This window comes from Pleurodeles waltl, chromosome 4_1 (assembly GCF_031143425.1).
Source record: "Pleurodeles waltl isolate 20211129_DDA chromosome 4_1, aPleWal1.hap1.20221129, whole genome shotgun sequence".
NCBI classification, from domain to species: domain Eukaryota; kingdom Metazoa; phylum Chordata; class Amphibia; order Caudata; family Salamandridae; genus Pleurodeles; species Pleurodeles waltl.
In genome coordinates, this window is record NC_090442.1 from 46,322,451 (window position 1) to 46,349,054 (window position 26,604).

The 26,604-nt window shown below is 46.9% G+C and overlaps 1 protein-coding gene across 1 annotated transcript in view; it reads right to left on the minus strand.

The window, feature by feature from the left end:
• Window positions 1–26,604, minus strand: part of CCDC24 (coiled-coil domain containing 24) — a 117,954-nt gene that overhangs the window by 5,984 nt on the left and 85,366 nt on the right. Inside the window, exons 6-8 of the mRNA XM_069227726.1 lie at window positions 21,866–21,920; window positions 9,739–9,808; window positions 609–723 (exon numbers count right to left, since the gene is read on the minus strand). Of these exons, the coding sequence (XP_069083827.1) occupies window positions 609–723; window positions 9,739–9,808; window positions 21,866–21,920 (240 nt within the window). The remainder of the gene's footprint in view (window positions 1–608; window positions 724–9,738; window positions 9,809–21,865; window positions 21,921–26,604) is intronic.

A 26,604-nucleotide genomic window follows, 5' to 3' on the forward strand; every position in this document is an offset into this window, starting at 1 on the left:
GTGAAGAGTCTGAAGTGAGAAGAGAGTTAATTAAAGAGAGAGAAGCTAGGGAAGAGACTGCAGCAAGGCAAGAAAAAAGGAAGACACGTCAACCACTCCCAGAGATCATGAACATAAATGAAGATCCCATGATTGAGTGGAGAAGACTGTTTTGAGGCACGACCAACAGTGAGGAATCATCAATGTCTATGTATCTTGAAAGCTGAGGCAGTCCAGTGGAGAGAGACATTGCTACATCTTCAAAAAGCCCATTAACTGAAAACCACTATGGCAGGCCATAGTGTTTCAAGGGATAATCAGGCACATTCAGGACTGTAAGTTTAACCTAGGCTGTGAACATGGTCATGGACGGAAGCTCTCACCAACTACTGTAGAGTGAGTGTGCTGCAAAGGACAAAATCAAAAGTATGACCTGCCTCTCGCTCATGTGGATGTTGGATTTTAATGCCTACTTTGCAGCATTGAAGACAAGCCTAAAACAGAAATCAAGCCCCAAAACATCCTGTCTATATCAACACCTCATAGTAGATTTACAGTTAATAAAGGACTACTTTCAGCACTGTTCACTTCGATGGATCGCCCAAGGTTTAGGGATAAATATGATTTACCTTGAACACTGCTCCAAAGGCTTCTGGGATAACTTCTTACTAGCTGGGAAGGCATTGGGCTCTGATTGGCCAAGCTGCAGGTCCCGTTCAAGAGCCCTTCGCTCCTCTTTCAGCTCTGCACAGGGAAAGGCCAAAAACGAGGTTAGGACATAAGAGAGTTGTAGGAAGCTGGCCTGGTGTGTGGTGGGTACCTAAGGCACTTACACCTAATACCAGGTCCAGGTATCCCCTATTTGTGTTGTGTAGGCAGTGTCTAGAAGCCATGCTCTCTAGAGGTAGCTCTGGATGAGCAGTCAAAACTTGAAGACACGCAAAGCTCACGCAATACCACTGTAGTCACACTGCACATGCACACATGAAAGAATACATTCAGTTTTACACAAATGAAGGTACTTAATTATGGTAACACAGCACCAGAAATACTATAGAGGCAATACTCTCTTAGAAGATACGTAATAAACCAGATATATACACTAGTTGTCAGAAATAGGCATTAGAATAGTTAGAAAACAGTGCAAAACACAATAGAGAATAGTGACCATAGGGGGAGCACAAACCATATGCTAAAAAAATGGAATGCGAGAGTTCGACCCCTACCTAGGTAAGTGGAGTGTGTAGAGGGGCACTGGGGGTACCAGGAAAGCACAAAGGTAAGTACCACAACACCTCCCAGCGACCAGGAAAGCAGGAGTAAATCATTAGAATTTCCCCAAAACACTCACTTAGAAGAAAAGAAGAGAATTTCAAAACCCAGAGGTGACTGCAAGAAACCAATGATGGATTCCTGAGAGGAAGAGGAAGACCTGTGGAAAGAGGGGACCAAGTCCAGAAGACACAGCAGAGTCCAGTGGGGGCAGGAGCCCCTCCCACCAAGCTGAGGATGCAGGAGTTGGTCGACGGTGGGGAAGGAAAGTCAGCACTGCAGCCTGGGAGTCGGAGTCGAGTTCCTGGAGGATGCAGGTGATGTCCCACGCCGGGAGGAAGATTGCAGTCGGGTTTGCTTGTTAGGATTCCACCAACAAGCCTTGGACAGACAAAATTCACGGTTGGCAGACAGTGGTGCTGCTGGGGACCAGCAAGGCCCAGGAGGACTAACCCCAGGAGGGGGAATCAGAGGGTGCCCTCAGCGTCGCAGAGAGCCCACAGAAGCACAAGGAGCACGCACAGGAGTCCCTCAGGACAGGGACACAGCAGTTGAAAATGGAGCCCACGAAGCACTACGAAAAAGAGTCCCACACCGCAGGAGAGCCACTCAGGGAGCTGTGCTTCACAGGAAAGAGCAGTGGGCCCTGGAGCTACACAATGCATGAAGACCCCTTGGAAGAAGTGCCAACAGGCCTTGGCAGCTGCAAAAGATGCGGTGCACAGGGGTACTGTCCTACATAGGAAGGCAAGGGCTTACCTCCACCCTAGTTGGAGAGCTGGTAGAGAGGACCGACGGGACCACTTCTGACCACCACCCGTGATGCAGGATCCATGCAGCTCAGCAGGAGAGGGGAACCACGCAGCCGGTGGTCATTGCTGTTGGTGCCTGCAGATGCAGGTGAGTGACTCCTTTACTCCAAGGGAGATTCCTTCTTCTTTCCTGTGCAGACTAAAGACAGGCTGTCCTCAGAGGATGCACGACCGGGGAAATGTTGCAGAAGCTGGAAGGAGCCTTGGAAACAATGTTGCAGGCAAAGTCTTTGTTGCAGATTGTCGGGTTCTGGAGAGTCCAGATGCAGTTTCTTTGGTCAAAAGTCAAAGTGGAGGTTGCAGAGGAATCCTGCTGGAATATTGCAAGCTAAATCTGAGGAACCACCCAAAAGAGAGACCCTGAATGGCCCTGAAAGGGGGATTTGTCACCTAGCTGGGTGACCACCTATCAGGAGGGGGCTCTAATGTTACCTGCCTGACCTGGCCACTCAGATGCCCCCAGAGTTACCTGCCAACCTTGGATCCAAGATGGCAAAACCCAGGAGCCCTCTGGAGGAGCTCTGGCCACCGATCCTGGAGTGGGGATGGACAGGGGAGTGATCACTCCCCTTTCCATTGTCCAGTTTCACGCCAGAGCAGGGACCAGAGGTCCCTGAACTGGTGTAGACTGGTTTATGCACAGAGGGCACCAAATGTGCCCTCCAAAGCATACCAGTGGCTAGGGGTCGCTACCCCTCCCAACTCCAATAACACCTATTTCCAAATGGAGAGGGTGAAACACCCCTCTCCCAAAGGAAATCCTTTGTTCTGCCTTCCTGGGCTTGAGCTGGTCAAGCAACAGGAGGGCAGAAACCTGGCTGTGAGGTGGCAGCAGCTTGGTCTGCCTGGAACACGTCAGAAGGCTGTAGGAGCAATGTTGGGGGTCCTCTAAGGAGCCCCCAGAGTGCATGAAATCACACAACCAATACTTGCAAAAGTATTGGGGTATGATTCCAACATGTTTGATACCAAACATGCCTAGGTTTGGAGTTACCATTATGTAGCTGGACACAGGTAGTGACCTATGTCCAGTACACGCATAAAATGGCGTCCCGCACTCACAAAGTCCAGGAAAATGGATCTGGAGTTTGTAGGGGCACCTATGCTATTGTAGGGGTGCCCTCACACACTGGTACTTGCACCCTGCCCTCTGGGCTGAGAGGGCCTACCATAAGGGTGAGTTATAGTGACCTGGTGCAGGCAGTGAATTGGCAGTGAAAGAGTGCATGCACCTTTTCATGCAGGCTGCAATGGCAGGCCTGCAGAACACTTTGCATGGGCTCCCTATGGGTGGCATAATATATGCTGCAGCCATAGGGATCCCCCTGGTACCCAATGCCCTGGGTACCTATGTACCTTATACTAGGGACTTACATGGGGGTACCAATATGTGGGGTGACTAATGTTCCAGCAACCACATTTAAAGGAGAGAGCATAATCACTGGGGTCCTGGTTAGCACACACTGACAAACAGGTCAAAAGTGGGGGTAACCATGCTAGAATGAGGCTACTTTCCTACAAGAGTGTGGGTACAGGTTTCAGAAAGTGTGAGTTGGCGGAAAGAAGGTAAAGAACATGTGGAGACTCTAAGAGCAAGATAAGTATAATACAGGAAGGTGCAGGGGATGATGCTGAATACCCATGGGTAAGATGCAAGTAAGTGTAGAGTAGGGATATACCATGAGTAAGGTGAGGGTGGAATGCAAAACGTAAGATGTGGGAACCCTGTGATTATGATTAGAGTACAATGTAACGGAGTGCAGAAGAGAGTGTGGAAGCCCTATGAGTAAGATTGGCATTGCTTAATTTGAGCCAGTGGTTTCCAGTGCTCAGCACTGGTATATAATTCTCAACACCAACACTAAAGATAGTCTACCAAATGGTGGCCACTGTCTGTCCAATATTGTGATGAATACAACAACATTGTTTAATAATTCATTGCTCATTAGAAAATAATAATACCTGCCATGCAAGGCATTCTTATAGCTTTGGAGCCTGACGTAGTACAATTTGTCACACTTGTAGGAATACAATGGTTTGTAGTTATGTTGATACTGTCTGTGGAAGCGCTGGTGTGGCAATGGGTGGTGCAAGCTGCAGTGTCCTCCTGAGAAGGGCCCTAACACTTACTGTTTAACAAATTAAGCACTGAACACAGGCTTTGCCCTATCAGTGGTTTTTCTCACTGCCTGTCCTAGAGCTGGTACTATTAAAGCTCTTCTCTCTGTCCTAGCATTGGTTCCATCTGCAGCTTCTCACTTCACAATCTTCACGGGAGATTGTTCACTATATTCATATTTCCTTTTATTCATATATGTTTGAATGTTACTCCTGATCCTACTCACACCAGCCCAGGAAACACCAGCCCTGGAAACACCTGCCAGATCGCTCTGCTGGGTGTTTTTAAATACCAGACACCGGGCAATAGACATCCTGGCTCCTGATCTTACTTAGTATTAAAAGCCACCAGATATGGGTATGAGAAGGAGCCTAGATGGTTTTAAAAGGAGTAACAAAGTGTGTAAAGCACATTTGTGGTCCTACTCTAGTGGTTGCAGTCACTGACTCCTTGGAACAACCTCTCACACTCCCAGTAGTTGCCGCCTCTGCATGGCAGCAGCAGCCATTTGGGCCTGGGTCCTGCTGATGCTGTCAATCATAAGACATAAGCATAACTGTATAAGGAAGGGCAAGGAAGCATTGAGTCTCCTCAGCCCAGCCCGGAGTGCTGGGAATAGAGTCACGTTATTACAGTTAGTGCCCAAATTCTAAGCATTATGATTGGCTGCAGAGACACTACTGTTCTCCAGAGTTCTAATATAACACTATGGCCCAAGCTGAAGGGCTACATTAGAATTTTCTAGCCACTATTACTGAAAATATGGAAAAAGGAGAAGGCCCACTTTTGCTAATGCATGGATAAGAAGAAAAATGTGCAGAATCGTACATGGTCAGAAAAAAATACAGGCCTAGAATGTTCATGATGTCCAAATAGAGAGCCCAGGATAGAGAGGATGCAGGGGTGCAGGGACAGGGACAAGCAGAAACATTTATTCATAATGCAGCTGGAAGAAGAAGGCCAAAGAAAGCTTGAGCCATAACTAGATAACACACGCAGAGGGAGGGTGCACATTCTGATCCTCGTTCACAAGGGAAGTGTACACCCTGGTGGTTTTGGAAAGGGAACACGATAAGCTTTGATGCTTTAAGGCCAGCAGCTGTGCAAGGGAGGACAGACAGAAATGTTTCCAAGCGTTAAGTTAGCTGAGGAAGGACGTACTGCTAGGCTTCAGAACATGAGATCAAAAGGCACTGTGGTTATTAGCAAATGTGTCGATGACAGATATGTAACCTTGGCCTTTCTGTAAATGCGTAATTAGATGCTTTCTCAAGGAGAAACGTGGCTTTGTGCTAACGTAAGTAGAGATAACAGTGTACCAAGCAAGCGCTTAAATAAAAATGCATGACAAGTGATAAGATGCATTCAAGGTATCGTGAGGATATAAAAGAAGCTGTTTGTACTGACAAGTTTGAGTGCGGTATCAGTCACAGAGCTGTGCTGCCCTCCCGGACGTTATTCATAAATGCTCATATTATTTGCCAGAGTTGTGTCGTTCTTTCACTTCCTTACCCTACACCACCAACAAGGGTAGGATGTTCTAAAGTAAAAAGTGTAGGAAAATAGCCTCTTTCTAGCAGTTACCCCCACTTTTGGCCTGTTTGTCAGTGTGTGTGACTGTGTCTAGTGGGATCCTGCTAATCAGGACCCCAGCAGTTATGCTCTCTCCCTTAAATTATGGTTATTGCATACTGGTAATCCAGTATTTCACCCATAATTGCCATACTGGTGCCTCCTTATAAGTCCTTAGTATATGGTACTGATGTACCCAAGGCATTGGCATTCCAGAGGATCCCTATGGGCTGCAGCATTTCTTTTGCCATCCATAGGGAGCCCATGCAAAGGCTTCTGCAAAACTACCATTGCAGCATTTGTGAAAAGGTGCATGCACCCTTTCACTGCCATTTACACTGCACCAGGTCACTTATAAGTCACCCATATACCAGGCCTTCCAACCCTGAAGGCTGGGTGCAGAGTACCTGTGTGTGAGGGCACCCCTGCACTAGCAGAGGTGACCCATGTCGTCCAGGACCATTTTCCCAGACTCCGTGAGTGCGGGGACGCCATTTTATGCATGTACTGGACATAGGTTACTACCTGTGTCCATCTACATAATGGTAATTCCGAACGTAGGCATGTTTGGTATCAATCATGTTGGAATCATACCCCAAGGCTTTTGCAAGCATTGGTTGTATGATTTCATTCACTCTGGGGCTCCTTAGAGGGCCCCCAGTATTGCCATTGCAGCCTTCCAAGGTTTTCCAGGCAGCCCTAGCTGCTGCCACCTCTGACAGGTCTCTGCCCTCCTGTTGCTCAAGAAGCTCGAGCCCAGGAAGGCAGAACAAAGGATTTCATTTGGGAGAGGGGTGTTACAGACTCAGGAGGGGTAGCTTCCCACAGCCTCTGGAAATGCTTTGAAGGGTACATTTGGTGCCCTCTTTGCATAATCCACTCTACAGTGGTTTAGGGATCCCCAGTCCCTGCCCTGGCGTGAAACTGGACAAAGAAAAGGGGAGTGACCACTCCCCTGTCCACCACCACCTCAGGGGTGGTGCTCAGGGCTCCGCCAGAAGGTCCTGGCTATCTTGGATTCCAAGTTGGCAGGGAGCTCTGGGAGCATCTGAGTGGCCAGTGCCAGCAAGTGACGTCAGAGCCCTCCCTTGATAGGTGCTAACCTGTGTAGCTGACTAATCCCCCTTTCGGGGCTATTTAGGGTCTCTCTCTTTGGTGGTTCTTCAGATTTGGATTGCCAGACTCCAGCAGAAATCCTCTGCATTGTTTACTTCACCTTCTTACCGAAGAAACTGCATCTGGACCCTCCAGGAACTTTACAAACTGCAACAAAGAAGCAAATACGAATTCAGCAACATTGTATCTTCAGCTCCTGCCAGCAACTGCAACTGTTTCCGGGTTGTGCATCCTCTGAGGACTGCATGTCTTCAGCCTGCACCAGAAGAACGAAGGAATCTCCCTTGAAGTGAAGGAGTCACCCCTCTGCAGCAACGATCGGTGGCGTGGGTCCACTCTCCTGACGAAGTGCGGGGATCCAGCAACACGGGTGGTGGACTGAAGTGGTCCTGACGTCCAACTTTGGTGGAGGAAAGAGCTTGCCTCCCCACACAAGACAGTACCTCTGTGCAGTACTGACTGTTGTTCTTCATCGTTGGTTCTTCTTTTGCACCATCCTCTGGGTTAGCAGGGGCTCCTGTTCTCCCTGAACTCTTCACTGCTTCTTGGACTTGCTCCCCTTCTTCCACAGGTCTTCAGGTCCAGGAATCCACTGTTGGTGTCTTTCAGTCTCTTCTGGTTCTTGCATAATCTTCTTTCTTGTGTTCTTGTGTGTTCTAGGAAAGTTATTATGATTTACTCCTGCTTTTCTGGGCTCTGAGTTGGGTTCTATTACTTACCTTTGGTGTTTTCTAATACTCCCAGTGCCCCTCTACACACTACACTTGCCTAGGTGGGAACCTGACTTTTGCATTCCACTTTCTTAGTATACAGTATGTGTTCCCCCTAGACCCATTTGTAACTATTGTGATTTTCACTATTTGCACTGTTTTTGAACTGTTTTTACAGCTATTTCTGCATACTAGTGTATATAATAAGTGTATTACTGACCTCCTAAGGGAGTATAGTCTCTCTGGTATTTTTGGCATTTGTGTCAGCAAAATAAAGTACCTTTATGTTTGTAACACTCAGTATTTTATTCATGTGTGTGGGTAATGTGGGTCTACAGTGGTATTGCATTAGCAAAGCTAGATAGCCTGGCTTCTAGACACTGACTACATTTCACTAATAAGGGACAACTGGACCTAGGATAAGGTAAGTGCCTTAGGTACCCACTACAAACCAGGCCAGCCTCCTACAAAAAGGAAGACCCAGAAAGACAAACATTAGAAGATCTACACCAGCAATTAATGGTACTGATTCCATTGTCCTCAATAGAGGTCTCAACATCCCAATGTCACAACATAAATTGTGAAACATCATGTACTTTATAATGCATTCAGTTTCCATGAGGGATTTACCTACTTGCAGAGCGAGTAGGGGCAGTTCTAGCACACATTTGATTGAAAGGATGGAAGTTACAGAGATTCAAGTGTCTTCTAACAGCGTAGAACAGATGCAAGAAGCATACTGATGGAAATGATTTCAGAATGGGCTCAAGGGAAGTATTTAGATCACCTCGGGGTATTCCAGGTAAGATGATGAGGTCATTTATTGATTATTTGTATTCTGAAGTTTAATTTAGAACAAATCAGGCCTCAGAACGCATTTGAGCGCTGCACTATTCCCTGCATGGGGACAGGTTTTGAGGAGGAGTGTTAAATAGTGAAGAACCCTTGACAACATATTCAACAAATAGGGGTAATTACCACCTAGCACGGCAGATGGGCCACAACCGAATGACAGAACAATTAACATTAGATGCGGTGTCAGTGTTTACACAGAAGTCATTGTCAGGCAGTATACAACAGTATGACAGGGCAATTATCAGAAATAGGTGAGAATGTTAACACCTAAATAATCATCAGGCAGTATAGAACAGCTTAACCGGACAATTATCAGATGTAGGTGCAAATGTTTATGCTGAAATAATTGACAGGCAGAGTAGGCAATATATGACAGAATAATTATGTACTTTAAAGCAAGTAGAAATGATTATACAAGGACTGACAAATGATCATCACAAATTTTACATGCTCCATCATAAATTCCATAACATGGGGTCGAAACTAAATTCAGCGTTTCGGAGGAGGATAATTCCCCACCCAACTATACAAATTTCTCAAGTGCATCAACACCTAAGTGGATTGTTGCCCTGCATCCCTCCTCCCCGTGATAAATGGAAGCGGATTGGTCCCTGGAGTGGTGCTGTCGTGCGATTTGGACTAGGTAGTTCTAGGTCTGCAAGTTATTCTCCATTCTAGGTGGCAATAGTTGAAACAGCCTGGTTTATGTGTGGGGATACAGGCCAAAAACATGTTTGGCCACACAATATCTACACACAGAAATTTGGTGACCACTTTTCTGGGCCCACGTATGTATGTAGGTCTGTGGCATTTGTATAGCATGAGCCTGTCCAAAAAGCAGCAGAGCACGGTACAGGATTAAAGGCAGAGATACAGTTAAATTGTAATTGTAGGGGTTGTTGGTTTCTCCTTGCTACACCGTGATGTAGTGTTCTTCAAACTGATGTGCCTCCAGATCTTTCCTAAATTGGAGCCGGGTGGGTAATTCCGATGGATACGGACAAGTTGTAAAAGATCCTCTGTGGATACATGGAAAAGGCCTGTAGCTCTGTTCATTTAGTTTTTTGCAACTATTTGCCTCCATTCTGATGCTGCTCTGCCTGCAGGTAGGTTGAGTGCATCTGGTGATGATGAGCTTGTCAGTAAGGTAGGGATGAGTTCTGGTTGCATTAGAGAGATGTGTTATGTATCGAAGACTAGTGAGAAGAACATTCTTCTGAAAAACTGAAGCCGCTTCCGAATCCCACTGTACTCTCTGCTGATGTTCCACAAAGCACTGCACTTTCTTAAGATTTTCACTCACCTGCAAGTGTCGGCTCTGGTGTCGGGGCCATGAGTTCAGCAGCAAAACAGTGTTCATCCTCCAGGCAGTTCTGCAGAGACAAAGAAGTTGTTCACACAGAAAGCTGCTGTGCTTGGCCATACATAAGATACACATTATTACTTACTTGTAGTCCTGGTCCAGCATCATAGTGGTCTTCATTGAAATCTTAAACTGTAGAATAATTCCCCATTTTATGCGGGCAATCTGTAAGATTTTTTTTTCCCAATTTAATCCAAGGCGGGTGGAAATTTACCATGCCCCGAGTGGAAATGACACCATCTACATAGCCAAGAAAATAAACGGGTACCCCACAGAAACTGATAAGGAGCAAGACAGGGACAATCTCACAGTAGAAACGCAAAACCCATCTCCTATAAAGGTTCCAAGAGGAATCCAACCAATAATTAAGTTAACTTTGAGCCTGAAAAGTAACTATCAATATATATATTTGATCCAATACACATATCTATTTATTACAATAGTTAAAAAAAATATATATCACAAATATAATTATATAACCAAACATTTTAAGACAAACTGGACAGCTCTCTTACGATAAACACTCATATTCATTTATACCCCATTCAACCATAAAGAAAATAAAACAATAAATAATAGTGGCATATTATTGAATATGTGTCAACCCTGATTATTATTTCCAGAAAAATAATGTTATCAAACATGTTTTTCTAACTACACTCGATCTGATTGTATCGTCGGGACCGATTAAACGCCCTTTTGGACAACCGTGCCCTTCTCGGACCTACTGCATCAGAGGCGTACGGATCGGACTCCGTTTCGATTCTGCCATCGGTACCACACTGAGTTCCCCTACACCGACCAACACTTGGTGTGCAGTTGCTGCCTCTCTCCCGATCATAAGGAAGAAACCTGTGAGGACTGCCAATCCTTCCGTCCCAAGAAATCTCTGCGGGATCGTAGGGCGCATCGGCTCGAGATGGCATCAAAGTCGACCGAGCAAATGCCCGACATTTTCTATGAGGAACAACCGCAGACTGCAGTTTCCATCGCAGACTCTGATTCCAACCGTGACTCCAGTAGGGACAGCCAAGTGATTCCTGCGACGCAGTACATGAGTACGCCAGTCCCTTCCCATCAACAAAAACATTCCAAAAAGTCATCACATTTGGTCTTGGGTCCACCACCGCTTGCCGGCCAGGGTCGGACCCGAAAGTTACATCCCGACGACCGGCCCTCGGGTTCGGCATCAAGGAAGACCAAAATGCATTCGACCGAACAGACTGCCACGCCTGTTTCGGGATTGAGTCGGAGCGTGGCGGCTTCCACTTCGGAACGAAGCATTCGTCTGCCATTTCGGAGCCAAAGCAACCAAGCTCCTCTTCGGAGCCGAAAAAAACTTCCATCTGCTTCAGAGTCAACATTTTCGGCCCGATAAAAGCAGTCAGTCACCAAGCTTTCGGAGCTCAAAACTGTGGGAAAGAAATATGCTTCATCTGTAGAAGAATCAACAGACATTAGGTCCATACTTGAAGTGATGGACCATAAACAACGAAAGATCCAAATCCATAAGGATACTTGAAAAATTATTGTCTCTCCTCCTTTTATAACCAAAAGGAAACTATCTTTCCAAGAGAGTTTGGAACCTGGGCCTTCACCTGCCAAAATGTTCAAACAAAAGGAGAAACCAAAGGCAGCACATCAGCCTTCACCACTTCATTTTCCTTTGGTTCCCACTTCTCCAACACCTGATACTCCACCACCACCACTTTCACCTACAGTTTTCTATGCAATCTCCTGCCTCCTCACAGGGGGATTACATGGGTGACAATACTTATAGTGTAGACTCATGGGATTTGTATGACCCAGGTCCTATACCATCTAATGACCCTGATATATATCCCACTAGGCCATCTACACCTGAAGACACCACGGTCTATAATCAGGTAATTGCAAGAGTAGCCACATACCACAATGTGCAGCTGCACTCAGATCCTATAGGGGATGATTTTTAGTTAACACGCTATCCTCTACACACAAAGAGTACCAATGCATCCAGGCATGCTAAAACATGCTGAGGACATCTAGTAAAGGCTAGGGTACTGACACCAAGAGTGGATAAAAAATATAAAGCTGCACCATCAGATCCACTCTTCATCACTCAACAATTGTCACCTGATTCTATTGTTGTGAGTGCAGCGAGTAAGAGGGCAAATTGTCAGTCCATCGGGGATGCTGCTCCCCTGATGAGGAAAGCAGGACATTTGATGCAGCAGGCAAAAGAGTGGCAACTCTAGCTGCAAATCAATGGATAATTGGGACGAGATGCAGGAGTTCCTGCAATATCTCCCACCGGAACCCCAAAAAAGGGCACAGCAGTTAGTTGAAGAAGGACAGGCTATCTCCAACAACCAAATTAGATCTGCCTTAGATGCAGCAGACACCGCAGCTTGGAATATAAACACTAGTGTAATAATCAGGAGGCATGCTTGGTTACGATCCTTAGGATTCAAACCTGAGATACAGCAAGCGGTCCTTAATATGCCATTTAACAAACGGCAGTTATTTAGACCAGAGGTGGATACCACCATCGAAAAATTAAAAAAGGACTCGGACACAGCTAAGGCCATGGGTGCCCTTTACGCAACACCTGTTTGGGGTACTTTTCGCAGGCCCCACTTCAGAGGGGGTTTAAACCCGAAACATCAGAGGCCTCTACGTCACAACAAAAGCAGGAACAACAATAATCTTCTAGAGGATTTTTCAAATGATCCTATAGAGGACACAACGTTATAGGTAGGGGGAAATCTACTGCCACAAGAGGTGCCTCCAGCTCATCAAAGCAGTGACGTTCTGAGCATCCCCACACAGCACACATCTCATGTGGGAGGAAGACTGCAATATTTATACCATCAATGGCACAACATTACATCAGATCAATGGGTACTGTAAATTATCCACAATGGTTATTGCCTAGAACTCATCTCCACTCCACCAAATAGTCCCCCTCACTCACACAGCACTACATGCCACAAACAGATGTACACTGGGTAAGTGACATTTTCCTTATCTGATGTGATAAAAAGCACCAGGATTCTGATAAACTGGGTATCAAGGCTGGTGTGGGGTATGTTTGGGAATCCTGGGTGCCACTATCTCGGATGACCTCCCATCATAGTCATAAGATGTAGCTAATCTGTATCCACTGGTGGCGGAATAATTTTTAGAGAGGATGAGTGGGCCGTTGACACCACTTAAATAAAGGCAGAGGGCATATTTGTCAGGTTGTCTCTGAAAAACAAATGCTACCAACAGCAAAACATTTGAAGGGCCCCTTTATTGTTCATTCTCCATCTGCAGCCCTTGTTCCAGCGCCTTTGCCTTTATGTTGCCTAAAATGCAATTTTTAGACAGGTCTGGTTTAAATTGTCCTTGTCCACAAGTCACGCCTCGGTTCACCACCTAGAACTCCCTTTATTTAACGTAGATACAACATGTGTACAGTGCACATTACAGCCTGTGAGTGAAACACTGGCCTCTATATATTAAAGAGAAGCACCATCGACATTAGTGCCACGTTAAAAAAAAAAAAGATTAGTATAGCATAGAGCATTGAAGAGTACTGGGGACAGACTACCCTCAGAAGTTAGCAAAGGGTTATGGACCTCTTTTAGAAAGTCTAAGCACACTGAAACAAGTTTAGTGCAGAAAAATGATGCTTGAGTTGCTGTTAACCTTAAACTCTTCTGTTATCTTTGTGTACGTCGTGTGATTCCCTCAATGAGGCTAGGGGCACTGGCATTCCTAGGGAACTAGGGGCTCTCTATCAAAGGGAGGGAGGAATACAGCAAGTATTGGTGAGAACTACCTGCCACAGGATAAAGAAATACTAAGGGGACAATGTCACTCAGCAGCAAAGTACATTCCCAAATGTGATCAATTTGTGGTTGATTTACCACTATTAATCCAACTTACATAAAATACATCTGGCCAAAAATAGTGTTTTCTAAAACAAGATTAGCTCTGAAAGGTTTTTGAAAGGGAGAGCACTGGTAACAGCTGGCAAATTCCGAACCAGAGTCTTGTGTGGCCACAAAACTCAGGAGAAGATAGAGTACAATATCCTGAACCCGAACCATTAATACTCTATGGTTGTAGGCATCATCTCAACTCTGGCTGCACTATTCCAGCCTTGCGTCATTAGTACCAGTAAAAACACCCACTCCACACCCACATGTTCATCTTCCAGCAGAACATGGAAGCCTGATGGGAGCCACAGGTTTCAACACACCCCTATCGCAAGCTCAGGTTGTATCCTGTCCTTGTTTTCCCACACCAGCAGCACATTTTATTTTTATTATTATTTACAGCAGTAAGCATGGGATCCGCTTGGTGAACTAGACAGCGGTATCCAGAGTGGAACCCATCAAAACACATCCATTTTTTATAATCATATAGTGATGACATTCAGTGACTACATTTTACATTTGTAGATACTATGCTAATGCTTTCGACTTATTATGAGTTGTAAATAAGGGTTTGGAAATGCAGACAAATTCAAACAATGTATAAATGTCCATATGGATTTATACATTGGATAAAGTACCACTTACCACACATTATATGGATGTTGCAAGTCACTTAGGAGTTTCTCTATAAAGTAACAGATGGTGGAGGGATATTCCGACTTCCAGATGTGACTTGCAATATCCTTTTTAGGCAAGGTGGAGTTATTTTATTAATTATAATACATAGTCATACATTTACTCCACCTTATCCATCCCCCAATTACTCCTGATGAAGAGAGTAATACCCTTGACTCGAAAAGCATTGAGTTACTTGTTGGAAACATTGTTAGATGGAAAACAACACTGAAATGTTGATTCCAAAGAAGCTGGCATAACAAACATAGCATGTTTTGGATTCATTAATAAGCAGATTAATTGTTAGTCCATGATAAAGTTAAGACCACATTAAATTGTCACTTAAACCTTTCTGTAAATGAATCAAGAAAGAAAAACTCAGGTGGACTTGGTTAGTTTGAGGAGGAGCTGCCTTTTTCCAGGTACCGCACATGTTGCACCTGGCCCTTTTTGCAGGGTCATCCCCAATCTTTTTGCCTCCTTTCTCCTAATTTTTCTGACCAGTTTTTGTTGGCTTTAGGACTCTGGGCACTTTACCACTGCTAAAACAGTGCTAAAGTGCATATGCTCTCTGTGTAAATTGTACTGTTGATTGATTTATCCATGATTGGCATATTTGATTTACTGCTAAGTCCCTAGTAAAGTGCACTAGAGGTGCCCAGGACCTGTAAATCAAATGCTTCTAGTGGGCCTGCAGCACTGGTTGTGCCACCCACATTAGTAGCCCTGTAAACATGGCTCAGACCTGCCACTGCAGTGTCTGTGTGTGCAGTTTTAAACTGCCAATTCGACTTGGCAAGTGTACCCACTTGCCAGGCCTAAACCTTCCTTTCGACTACATGTCAGGTACTCCTAAGGTAGGCCCTAGGTAGCCCCAGGGGCAGGGTGCAGTGTATGTTTAAGGTAGGACATATACTAGTGTGTTTTATATGTGCCAATAGTGAAATACTGCCAAATTCGGCTTTCACTGTGCAAGGCCTATATCTCCCAGAGATTAACATGGGGGCTGCCTTTAAATAGCCTTAAAGCATAGATTCCCTTTGAGAGCAGATACAAAGGTGGAGTTTAGGGTCTCTGAACTCACAATTTAAAAAAACATCTTTTAGTGAAGTTGGTTTTTAAATTGTCTGTTTGAAAATGCCACTTTTAGAAAGTAGCCATTTTCTTGCTTAAGCCATTCTGTGACTCTGCCTGTTTGTGGATTGTATGTCTGGGTCAGTTTGACAGTTGGGCTGTTTTTCACCTCTCTAGACAGTGACACAAGGGGGGCGGGGGTGTAGCCTGCATATCATGATGAGCCATCTGAGCTGGAGGGGAGGGAGGAGTGGTCATTCACACCTGAAAGGACTGTGCCTGCCCTCACACAATGCAGTCTCCAACCCCCTGGTGTGTGTCGGGGGCCTGGCCTGGACAAGGAACGATCTCACAAACACTTGAGACTTTGCTTTGAAGTTTGCCAACTTCAAAGGCAGAAAGGGGTATAAGAAGAAGATCCAAAACCCCAGACTTTTAGAATCTTTCTGGAATCAAGAGGAACCTCTGCCCAGGAGAAGAGCTGGAGGAGGAGTACTGTCCCTTTGCTGTTTTGCTTTGCTGGACTGGCCTGCAGTTGCTGCTTCTGCCTGAAAAGAGTGCAAAGGGTGAACTTTGCTGTGTGTCCTGCTTGAGAAAGTTATCTAAGGGCTTGGAGTAGAGCTTGCCTCCTGTAGAAAGTCTCGGATATCAAAGATTTCAGTTTCCCCCTCCTACAGCATTGGGAACTGTGTTTTGTGCTGTTCAAGGAAAAAAAACATTGTGACACCGGCGCCGCTGCCTGCACCGTGGCCTGTGGACACCACTCGCGAGGTACACAAAGCACCGTCCCGTCGGACACCGCAGACCCGGTCCACCGATGCCAGCACCATCGGCTCCACTCCAGTGTCGTCACCAGTCCTCCCTTCCTGCACCGTGGCCTGTGGACACCGCTCGTGAGGGTCACAAAGCACTGTCCCGTACCGCTCTGGCGGTTTGAGCCTACCGACGACAGCGCTTCAGCAACGTCGCCGCCACTGCCTGCACCGTGACCTGTGGGCACCGCACATCGCATCATCCCACTTCGCACCGCAGCCCCAACGCCATCCACGCCAGCGCTCCTGACTTCATCAGCCTGGAGTTTGATCTGCAACGCGTGTGACTTCAAGGGCCTGACAACTCCCGCACCGACTCTGGAACCGACACCGCTACGCCAGCGACACCGCTCTCCGGAGCTCACTGCGAGGATCAGGGCGCCCTGCAATTCCAAAGGTACTGTTGGTGGGTCTCCTCGATACCGTAGCTGGCCTGCGACCCCACGGCCGGCCTGAACTGTTGGTTTTGTTGATCACGATGCCATGATAGCCACAGGTGGAGCTATCGACTTCAAGGAACTGTATTTTTGAGTAAATCTTCCAAAATTCATATCGTTAGCACTGTATGTTGTATTTTTATTGTTTTGGTCTTGTTTTACTCAGATAAATATTAGTTATTTTTCTAAAACTGGTGTGGTGTCCTTTTGTAGTGTTTTCACTTATTACTGTGAGTTATGTGCAAAAGCTTTACACTTTGCTTCTGAGATAAGCCTGACTGCTCGTGCCAAGCTACCAAGGGGGTGACCAGGGATTATCTGAGCAGGTATCTCCCTTATACTGACTAGAGTGAGGGTGCCTACTTGGCAGGGGTGCAAACAGACTGACAACTAGAGACCCCATTTCTAACATGCCCCCTAAGACCACTCTCCTAGCTGTGCCAAGATACCTAGGAAGGACAGTTTTTAGAAACTACAGAAACCCAAGGCCCCGCCCCCTTACATTATGTTCCTGCAGCTGCCTTCCTGGTCCTAGAGATTGGCAATGCCAAGGCTATTGGTTACTGTCATTGGCCTCTCCAGATCGATATCTGTGGTTCTACTCTCCTCGTGCCAAGCACCTGAACTGCAGTACAACTGGTGGGCTAAAAATCTATCACCGTTCCATACTGCCAGCCTGGCATCTGAAGCTTCACCTAAAAAAGCAAACTAAACCATTCGAAGCAATCCTGTCCTCTGCTGGAAGCTGATAAGACCAATCTACTTGCTGCACCTGGCAAATCATAGAGGACTTCTCTAACATGTCTTATTCCAGCCAAATTCTGGAGAAGGTAACAGGGCAACTTCAAGAATACTTGGAGGATTACCATCTGCTGCACAACTTGTAACTGAGTGTAGGAAAGTACCATCTTGCCTGGCATGTTACCCCCATATTTCACTGTATATATGTTGTTTTAGTTGTATGTGTCACTGGGACCCTGCCAGCCAGGGCCCCAGTGCTCATAAGTGTGCCCTGTATGTGTTCCCTGTGTTATGACTAACTGTCTCACTGAGGCTCTGCTAACCAGAACCTCAGTGGTTATGCTCTCTCTTTGCTTTCCAAATTGTCACTAACATGCTAGTGACCAATTTCACCAATTCACATTGGCATACTGGAACACCCTTATAATCCCCTAGTATTATGGTACTGAGGTACCCAGGGTATTGGGGTTCCAGGAGATCCCTATGGGCTGCAGCATTTCTTTTGCCACCCATAGGGAGCTCTGACAATTCTTACACAGGCCTGCTACTGCAGCCTGAGTGAAATAACGTCCACGTTATTTCACAGCCATTTACCACTGCACTTAAGTAACTTATAAGTCACCTATATGTCTAACCTTTACCTGGTAAAGGTTGGGTGCTAAGTTACTTAGTGTGTGGACACCCTGGCACTAGCCAAGGTGCTCCCACATTGTTCAGGGCAAATTCCCCGGACTTTGTGAGTGCGGGGACACCATTACACGCATGCACTATACATAGGTCACCACCTATGTATAGCATCACAATGGTAACTCCGAACATGGCCATGTAACATGTCTAAGATCATGGAATTGTCACCCCAATGCCATCCTGGCATTGGGGAGACAATTCCATGATCCCCCGAGTCTCTAGCACAGACCCGGGTACTGCCAAACTACCTTTCCTGGGGTTTCACTGCAGCTGCTGCCAACCCCTCAGACAGGTTTCTGCCCTCCTGGGGTCCAGCCAGGCTAGGCCCAGGAAGGCAGAACAAAGGACTTCCTCAGAGAGAGGGTGTTACACCCTCTCCCTTTGGAAAAAGGTGTCAGGGCTGGGGAGGAGTAGTCTCCCCCAGCCTCTGGAAATGCTTTGATGGGCACAGATGGTGCCCATCTCTGCATAAGCCAGTCTACACCGGTTCAGGGATCCCCCAGCCCTGCTCTGGGGCGAAACGGGACAAAGGAAAGGGGAGTGACCACTCCCCTGACCTGCACCTCCCCTGGGAGGTGCCCAGAACTCCTCCAGTGTGCTCCAGACCTCTGCCATCTTGGAAACAGAGGTGCTGCTGGCACACTGGACTGCTCTGAGTGGCCAGGGCCAGCAGGTGACGTCATAGACACCTTCTGATAGGCTCTTACCTGTGTTGCTAGCCTATCCTCCTTCCTAAGTAGCCAAACCTCCTTTTCTGGCTATTTAGGGTCTCTGCTTTGGGGAATTCTTTAGATAACGAATGCAAGAGCTCATCAGAGTTCCTCTGCATATCTCTCTTCACCTTCTGCCACGGAATCGATCGCTGACTGCTCAGGACTCCTGCAAAACCGCAACAAAGTAGCAAAAACGACTACTGCAACCGTGTATCACTGATCCTGCCGCCTTCTCAACTGTTTTCCTGGTGGTGCATGCTGTGGGGGTAGTCTGCCTCCTCTCTGCACTAGAAGCTCCGAAGAAATCTCCCGTGGGTTGACGGAATCTTCCCCCTGCAACCACAGGCAACAAAAGACTGCATCACCGGTCCTTGGGGTCCCCTCTCAGCACGACGAGCGTGGTCCCTGGAACTCAGCAACTCTGTCCAAGTGACTCCCACAGTCCAGTGACTCTTCAGTCCAAGTTTGGTGGAGGTAAGTCCTTGCCTCACCATGCTAGACTGCATTGCTGGGTACCGCGTGATTTGCAGCTGCTCCGGCTCCTGTGCACTCTTCCAGGATTTCCTTTGTGCACAGCCAAGCCTGGGTCCCGACACTCTAACCTGCAGTGCACAACCTCCTGAGTTGTCCTCCGGCGTCGTGGGATCTTCTTTTGTGACTTTGGGTGAGCTCCAGTTCACTCCTCTTCATAGTGCCTGTTCCGGCACTTCTGCGGGTGCTGCCGGCTTCTGAGTGGGCTCCTTGTCTTGCTGGGCGCCCCCTCTGTCTCCTCACGCAATTGGCGACATCCTGGTCCCTCCTGGGCCACAGCAGCATCCAAAAACCCTAACTGCGACCCTTGCAGCTAGCAAGGCTTGTTTGCGGTCTTTCTGCGTGGGAACACCTCTGCAAGCTTCTACACGACGTGGGACATCCATCCTCCAAAGGGGAAGTTTCTAGCCCTCTTCGTTCTTGCAGAATCCACAGCTTCTACCATCCGGTGGCAGCTTCCATGCACCCTCAGCTGGCATTTCCTGGGCATCTGCCCAATCTCGACTTTGTCGCGACTCTTGGACTTGGTCCCCTTGTTCCACAGGTACTCTCGTCCGGAAATCCACTTTGGTTGCATTGCTGGTGTTGTTCTTTCTTGCAGAATTCCCCTATCACGACTTCTGTGCTCTCTGGGGAATATAGGTGCACTTTACACCTACTTTTCAGGGTCTTGAGGTGGGCTATTTTTCTAACCCTCACTGTTTTCTTACAGTCCCAGCGACCCTCTACAAGCTCACATAGGTTTGGGGTCCATACGTTATTCGCATTCCACTTTTGGAGTATATGGTTTGTGTTGCCCCTATACCTATGTGTTCTCATTGCAATCTATTGTGACTGTACATTGCTTGCATTGGTTTCTATTGCTATTACTGCATATTTTTGGTATTGTGTACATATATCTTGTGTATATTTGCTATCCTCATACTGAGGGTACTCACTGAGATACTTTTGGCATATTGTCATAAAAATAAAGTACCTTTATTTTTAGTATATCTGTGTATTGTGTTTTCTTATGATATTGTGCATATGACACCAGTGGTATAGTGGGAGCTTTGCATGTCTCCTAGTTCAGCCTAAGCTGCTCTGCTAAGCTACCCTTTTCTATCAGCCTAAGCTGCTAGACACCTCTTCTACACTAATAAGGGATAACTGGACCTGGTGCAGAGTGTAAGTACCCCTTGGTACTCACTACAAACCAGGCCAGCCTCCTACACTGAGCTTCTACGAAGACTACACTGGTTAATGTCAAGGAAGACCTCATCTTCATCACCCTAGGTAAAAGGAAAGCAGGCCAAGGTAATACTCCTCAGCTTGTTCACAACTTGCAAGCGAGCTCCAAGGAAGATTGCATTGGCCAAGGCAGGGGAAGACCTCATCTTTCTCACCCTGGGTGAAGGCAAGTAGGTGTCATTAATATTCCTAGCACTGTTCACGGCCTGGCATCACATGAGCCACAGGTTTCTACTGAAAGACTTGATGAACGGACCCGCGTAGCTGACACAGCCCTAACATGAATCTGTTCCTTCCTTGTAAATATGGGTCACCATGCATGATGTGTCTTCGAGGTCCACCCAGTGGCATATGCTGTGAAAATGTTTGTCTTAAACTCAACAATGAAGCATGGAACCAGGCTGATATTATAGAATGCTTAGCTCATACATATACATGAATCATATCCATACACCACCCTCCCCTATATGCACACTGGAAGAAACACCTACAGTCTTCTTGTGCCCATTGGAAGAAACTAAACAGTTTTTGTCTCATTGGAGCCAAACTAGAAACCCTGGTATATTGGAGATCTGGCCAAAACACACTTCCTGTGAAGAGGGCTACAAGCCGGGACACTTGTTCAATGGTCCACCATGTTGTTTTTGTTACAGACCTGATATCTGCCTCAATCACAGAAGCTGCTGAGGATACGGGTTGTATATGCAGGGAGCCCATAAGGGCTCACAAGCAGATTGGCAAGGTTTCTAAATTAGGCAGCCACATTTTGTTCAAACACTCAGATATGAGGTTGTGCAAGATCACCCCTGAAAGCACTCTGCTGGCTCCCATTTAAGCAGAGGATCACATTTAAACCTCTTTGCAGCATCCACAAGGCCTACTGTACCAAAGGCCTTGGCTGCTAGCAAACGTCAGCTCATCAGTCAAACCTCATTCAGAGAATCTGCTCTAGATTCGTTACCAAGTCTTCCAACAAACTATTTAGAGACACATCAATGGTGGTTAATGCCCTAGACTGTTAAATTCTCCCATCCCACCTTGATAACAGAACCTAACTTTCTCAGTCTCAAGAAATACCACAAAACTGAACAATTTAAACAGACTTTCTGAGGAAGCCCTATGACTACAGGGTCTATATTAGCACCTTGCAGTGTGCAAATGTGAAAAAGGCCTTTTATAAAAATAGATCCATATAAATAATACAGCAAGAACGGCAAGCGCACACACACACACCCAAGACTTTGAAATCACCAGCTTACCTGCATGATGGCGATATCCTTCTCGAGCGTCCGGCATTCCTCCTCCAAGACAGATCTGGGAAGAGAAGGAGAGCCAGTGATGGGGACAGGTATAAGACTCGATCATCCTTTCACCAATACACATAATGACTAAACTAGCATAATGTGTGGTGTCAGTCGTAACCAATATAGGGAAAGAAACCTTTTCAACAGGTTGTCCTGTTTGTTTAAATGATGGAGTAACCCAACACGTGCCAGGGAGGCAATAGACAAGTGGGACAAAATCTCTTTCCATCAACACTGAACAAACAATAGTCTCAAAACCTAAGGAAACATTTCCTTTATGGTGTTTTCAAATGAAAAAAAGATTCTAAAAAAGAATGCAGTCACTTAAAAAAATGTGGAGTGTTTTATATGCTTTGTTTATGTGTGTGTGTGTGTGTGTGAGCACCACTCATATACGGATTCACCAACCAGAGCAGCCTGTTCTTCACTGTATAGGTGTGCTGGGCCAAGGACCAAAGTCAGGCAGGGGTATAGTAGATTCTATGCAAGAATTTCAAGTGTGGCAGCCTATGCCCGACATTGAGAGAGCCTGTTGTGGTGAACACACAGCATTTCTCCAGTTGCTAAGACTGTGGAGAACCTTCTGGCTGGCAGTTTGCCCAGTGCTTGAGCCTTCATCGTCATGCTATTGATGTGCGATACCTGGCGCGTAGCCTTTGTACTTAATTTAACGTATGGCTATAGATCTGCAATAGCTGGTGTACAGCCTTCGGAGTTCCTCTTACATGAGTGAGGGTGACACTGCCCAGGACTCCAAGGGATATAATGGGTAAGCAGATTCTCGCAGGCTAAAATGTATGAAAACAGCCAGCGATATGGAACTTACCTTGCCTTTAATTACAATAATGTCATTAGCTATCTGCATACCCAGAAACTAGAGATCTCCACGATTACCATAGGAGGCCATTTTCTGCCACGTCCAGCTCACGCAGGCCACCAGCTCGTCGAATGTGGAGGGGTCTGAGCATCAAACACATCAAGACCATATTTAGTGGAACAGGAGATGCAGCGTTGATCTCAACTATCAAATCCGGTAGCAATGGAATCGGGGGGTACCAATAATGCGAGAACTGAGCTTGTACAGAATAAAAATGCAATTCTAAGTCTATGATGGAGAATTCCCATCTGCAGGCCCCGCCTCTCCCTCAAATCATATGGAGAATGAAAGGTTTCCATCTAATGCGTTGCAGAAGCCCCAGCTCCAGCAACACCCAGAAACTCAACGCCCTGTAAGCAATCGGCTCAGAGAACTACATATTCGTAGCGGACCTCAACTTCTATCTCAACAACCCCAGTGACGCCAGCTCCACCAACCTCCTGGAAAGCTAAAGCAGCATCGGCCTCAAGGAGCTCATCACCGACCCTACCCACATCGCAGGACAAATGCTCTAACCCATCTTCACCTCCAGGGACATGGTCAGGTACATCCACACCACACCGCACACCTGGTCCGACCACCACAGCATACACATCACCATCTCTGGACCCACATACCCCGGCACTCTGCCCCCCAAATCCACAAGAAGAATCTGGAAAAAGGTATCTGAATACCAGTGGAACAACACTCTCCACTAACACCTCCCAGACTCTACACACAACCCTGAATAAACTGCAAAGAGCCTCTCCCAGTGGATCACATAATGCGTTGACGACATCATCCCAGCCAAGACTGCCAAGGTCAAAGAACAAAGAAACTGCACTCATCCAAATCCAACTGCCAACATCTTAAAAGGAAGTTGCGCATCACAAAAAAAAACCAGAAGACTGCACCACCTTCAGGACCGCCCTCAATCAGTACCACAGCCTCCTGAAAGAAACCAAGAAAAAAACAGTGCATCAGTGTAGGAGGCTGGACTGGCTTGTAGTGAGTACCAAGGGGTACTTGCACCTTGCACCAGGCCCAGTTATCCCTTATTAGTGTATAGGGTGTCTAGCAGCATAGGCTGATAGATAATGGTAGCTTAGCAGAGCAGCTTAGGCTGAACTAGGAGACGAGTGAAGCTCCTACAGTACCACTTAGTGTCATATGCACAATATCATAAGAAAACACAATACACAGTTATACTAAAAATAAAGGTACTTTATTTTTATGACAATATGCCAAAGTATCTCAGAGTGTACCCTCAGTGAGAGGATAGGAAATACACACAAGATATATGTACACAATACCAAAAATATGCAGTATAGTCTTAGAAAACAGTGCAAACAATGTATAGTTACAATAGGATGCAATGGGGACACATAGGGATAGGGGCAACACAAACCATATACTCCAAAAGTGGAATGCGAACCACGAATGGACCCCAAACCTATGTGACCTTGTAGAGGGTCGCTGGGACTATTAGAAAATAGTGAGGGTTAGAAAATTAGCCCACCCCAAGACCCTGAAAAGTGAGTGCAAAGTGCACTAAAGTTCCCCAAAGGACATAGAAGTCGTGATAGGGGAATACTGCAGGAAAGACACAAACCAGCAATGCAACAACGATGGATTTCCAGTCGAGGGTACCTGTGGAACAAGGGGACCAAGTCCAAAAGTCACAAGCAAGTCGGAGATGGGCAGATGCCCAGGAAATGCCAGCTGTGGGTGCAAAGAAGCTTCTACTGGACAGAAGAAGCTAAGGTTTCTGCAGGAACGACAAGGGCTAGAGACTTTCCCTTTGGAGGACGGATCCCTCACGCCGTGGAGAGTCGTGCAGAAGTGTTTCCAGCCGAAAGACCGCCAACAAGCCTTGCTAGCTGCAAATCGTGCGGTAAGCATTTTTGGATGCTGCTGTGGCCCAGGAGGGACCAGGATGTCGCAAATTGCGCCAGGAGATAGAGGGGATGTCGAGCAAGACAAGGAGCCCTCTCAGTAGCAGGTAGCACCCGGAGAAGTGCCAGAAACAGGCACTACGAGGATGCGTGAAACGGTGCTCACCCGAAGTTGCACAAAGGAGTCCCACGTCGCCGGAGACCAACTTAGAAAGTCGTGCAATGCAGGTTAGAGTGCCGTGGCCCAGGCTTGGCTGTGCACAAAGGATTTCCGCCGGAAGTGCACAGGGGCCGGAGTAGCTGCAAAAGTCGCAGTTCCCAGCAATGCAGTCTGGCGTGGGGAGGCAAGGACTTACCTCCACCAAACTTGGACTGAAGAGTCACTGGACTCTGGGGGTCACTTGGACACAGTTGCTGGATTCGAGGGACCTCGCTCGTCGTGCTGAGAGGAGACCCAAGGGACCGGTAATGCAGCTTTTTGGTGCCTGCGGTTTCAGGGGGAAGATTCTGTCGACCCACGGGAGATTTCTTCGGAGCTTCTAGTGCAGAGAGGAGGCAGACTACCCCCACAGCATGCACCACCAGGAAAACAGTCGAGAAGGCGGCAGGATCAGCGTTACAGAGTTGCAGTAGTCGTCTTTGCTACTATGTTGCAGTTTTGCAGGCTTCCAGCGCGGTCAGCAGTCGATTCCTTGGCAGAAGGTGAAGAGAGAGATGCAGAGGAACTCAGATGAGCTCTTGCATTAGTTATCTAAAGTTTCCCCAGAGACAGAGACCCTAAATAGCCAGAAAAGAGGGTTTGGCTACCTAGGAGAGAGGATAGGCTAGCAACACCTGAAGGAGCCTATCAGAAGGAGTCTCTGACGTCACCTGGTGGCACTGGCCACTCAGAGCAGTCCAGTGTGCCAGCAGCACCTCTGTTTCCAAGATGGCAGAGGTCTGGAGCACACTGGAGGAGCTCTGGACACCTCCCAGGGGAGGTGCAGGTCAGGGGAGTGGTCACTCCCCTTTCCTTTGTCCTGTTTCGCGCCAGAGCAGGGCTAAGGGGTCCCTGAACCGGTGTAGACTGGCTTATGCAGAAATGGGCACCAAAAGTGCCCATGAAAGCATTTCCAGAGGCTGGGGGAGGCTACTCCTCCCCTGCCTTCACACCATTTTCCAAAGGGAGAGGGTGTAATACCCTCTCTCAGAGGAAGTCCTTTGTTCTGCCATCCTGGGACAAGCCTGGCTTGACCCCAGGAGGGCAGAAACCTGTCTGAGGGGTTGGCAGCAGCAGCAGCTGCAGTGAAACCCCAGGAAAGGCAGTTTGGCAGTACCAGGGTCTGTGCTACAGACCACTGGGATCATGGGATTGTGCCAACTATGCCAGGATGGCATAGAGGGGGCAATTCCATGATCATAGACATGTTACATGGCCATATTCGGAGTTACCATTGTGAAGCTACATATAGGTAGTGACCTATATGTAGTGCACGCGTGTAATGGTGTCCCCGCACTCACAAAGTCCGGGGAATTGGCCCTGAACAATGTGGGGGCACCTTGGCTAGTGCCAGGGTGCCCTCACACTAAGTAACTTTGCACCTAACCTTTACCAGGTAAAGGTTAGACATATAGGTGACTTATAAGTTACTTAAATGCAGTGTAAAATGGCTGTGAAATAACGTGGACGTTATTTCACTCAGGCTGCAGTGGCAGGCCTGTGTAAGAATTGTCAGAGCTCCCTATGGGTGGCAAAAGAAATGCTGCAGCCCATAGGGATCTCCTGGAACCCCAATACCCTGGGTACCTCAGTACCATATACTAGGGAATTATAAGGGTGTTCCAGTAAGCCAATGTAAATTGGTACAATTGGTCACTAGCCTGTTAGTGACAATTTGAAAGAAATGAGAGAGCATAACCACTGAGGTTCTGATTAGCAGAGCCTCAGTGAGACAGTTAGTCAC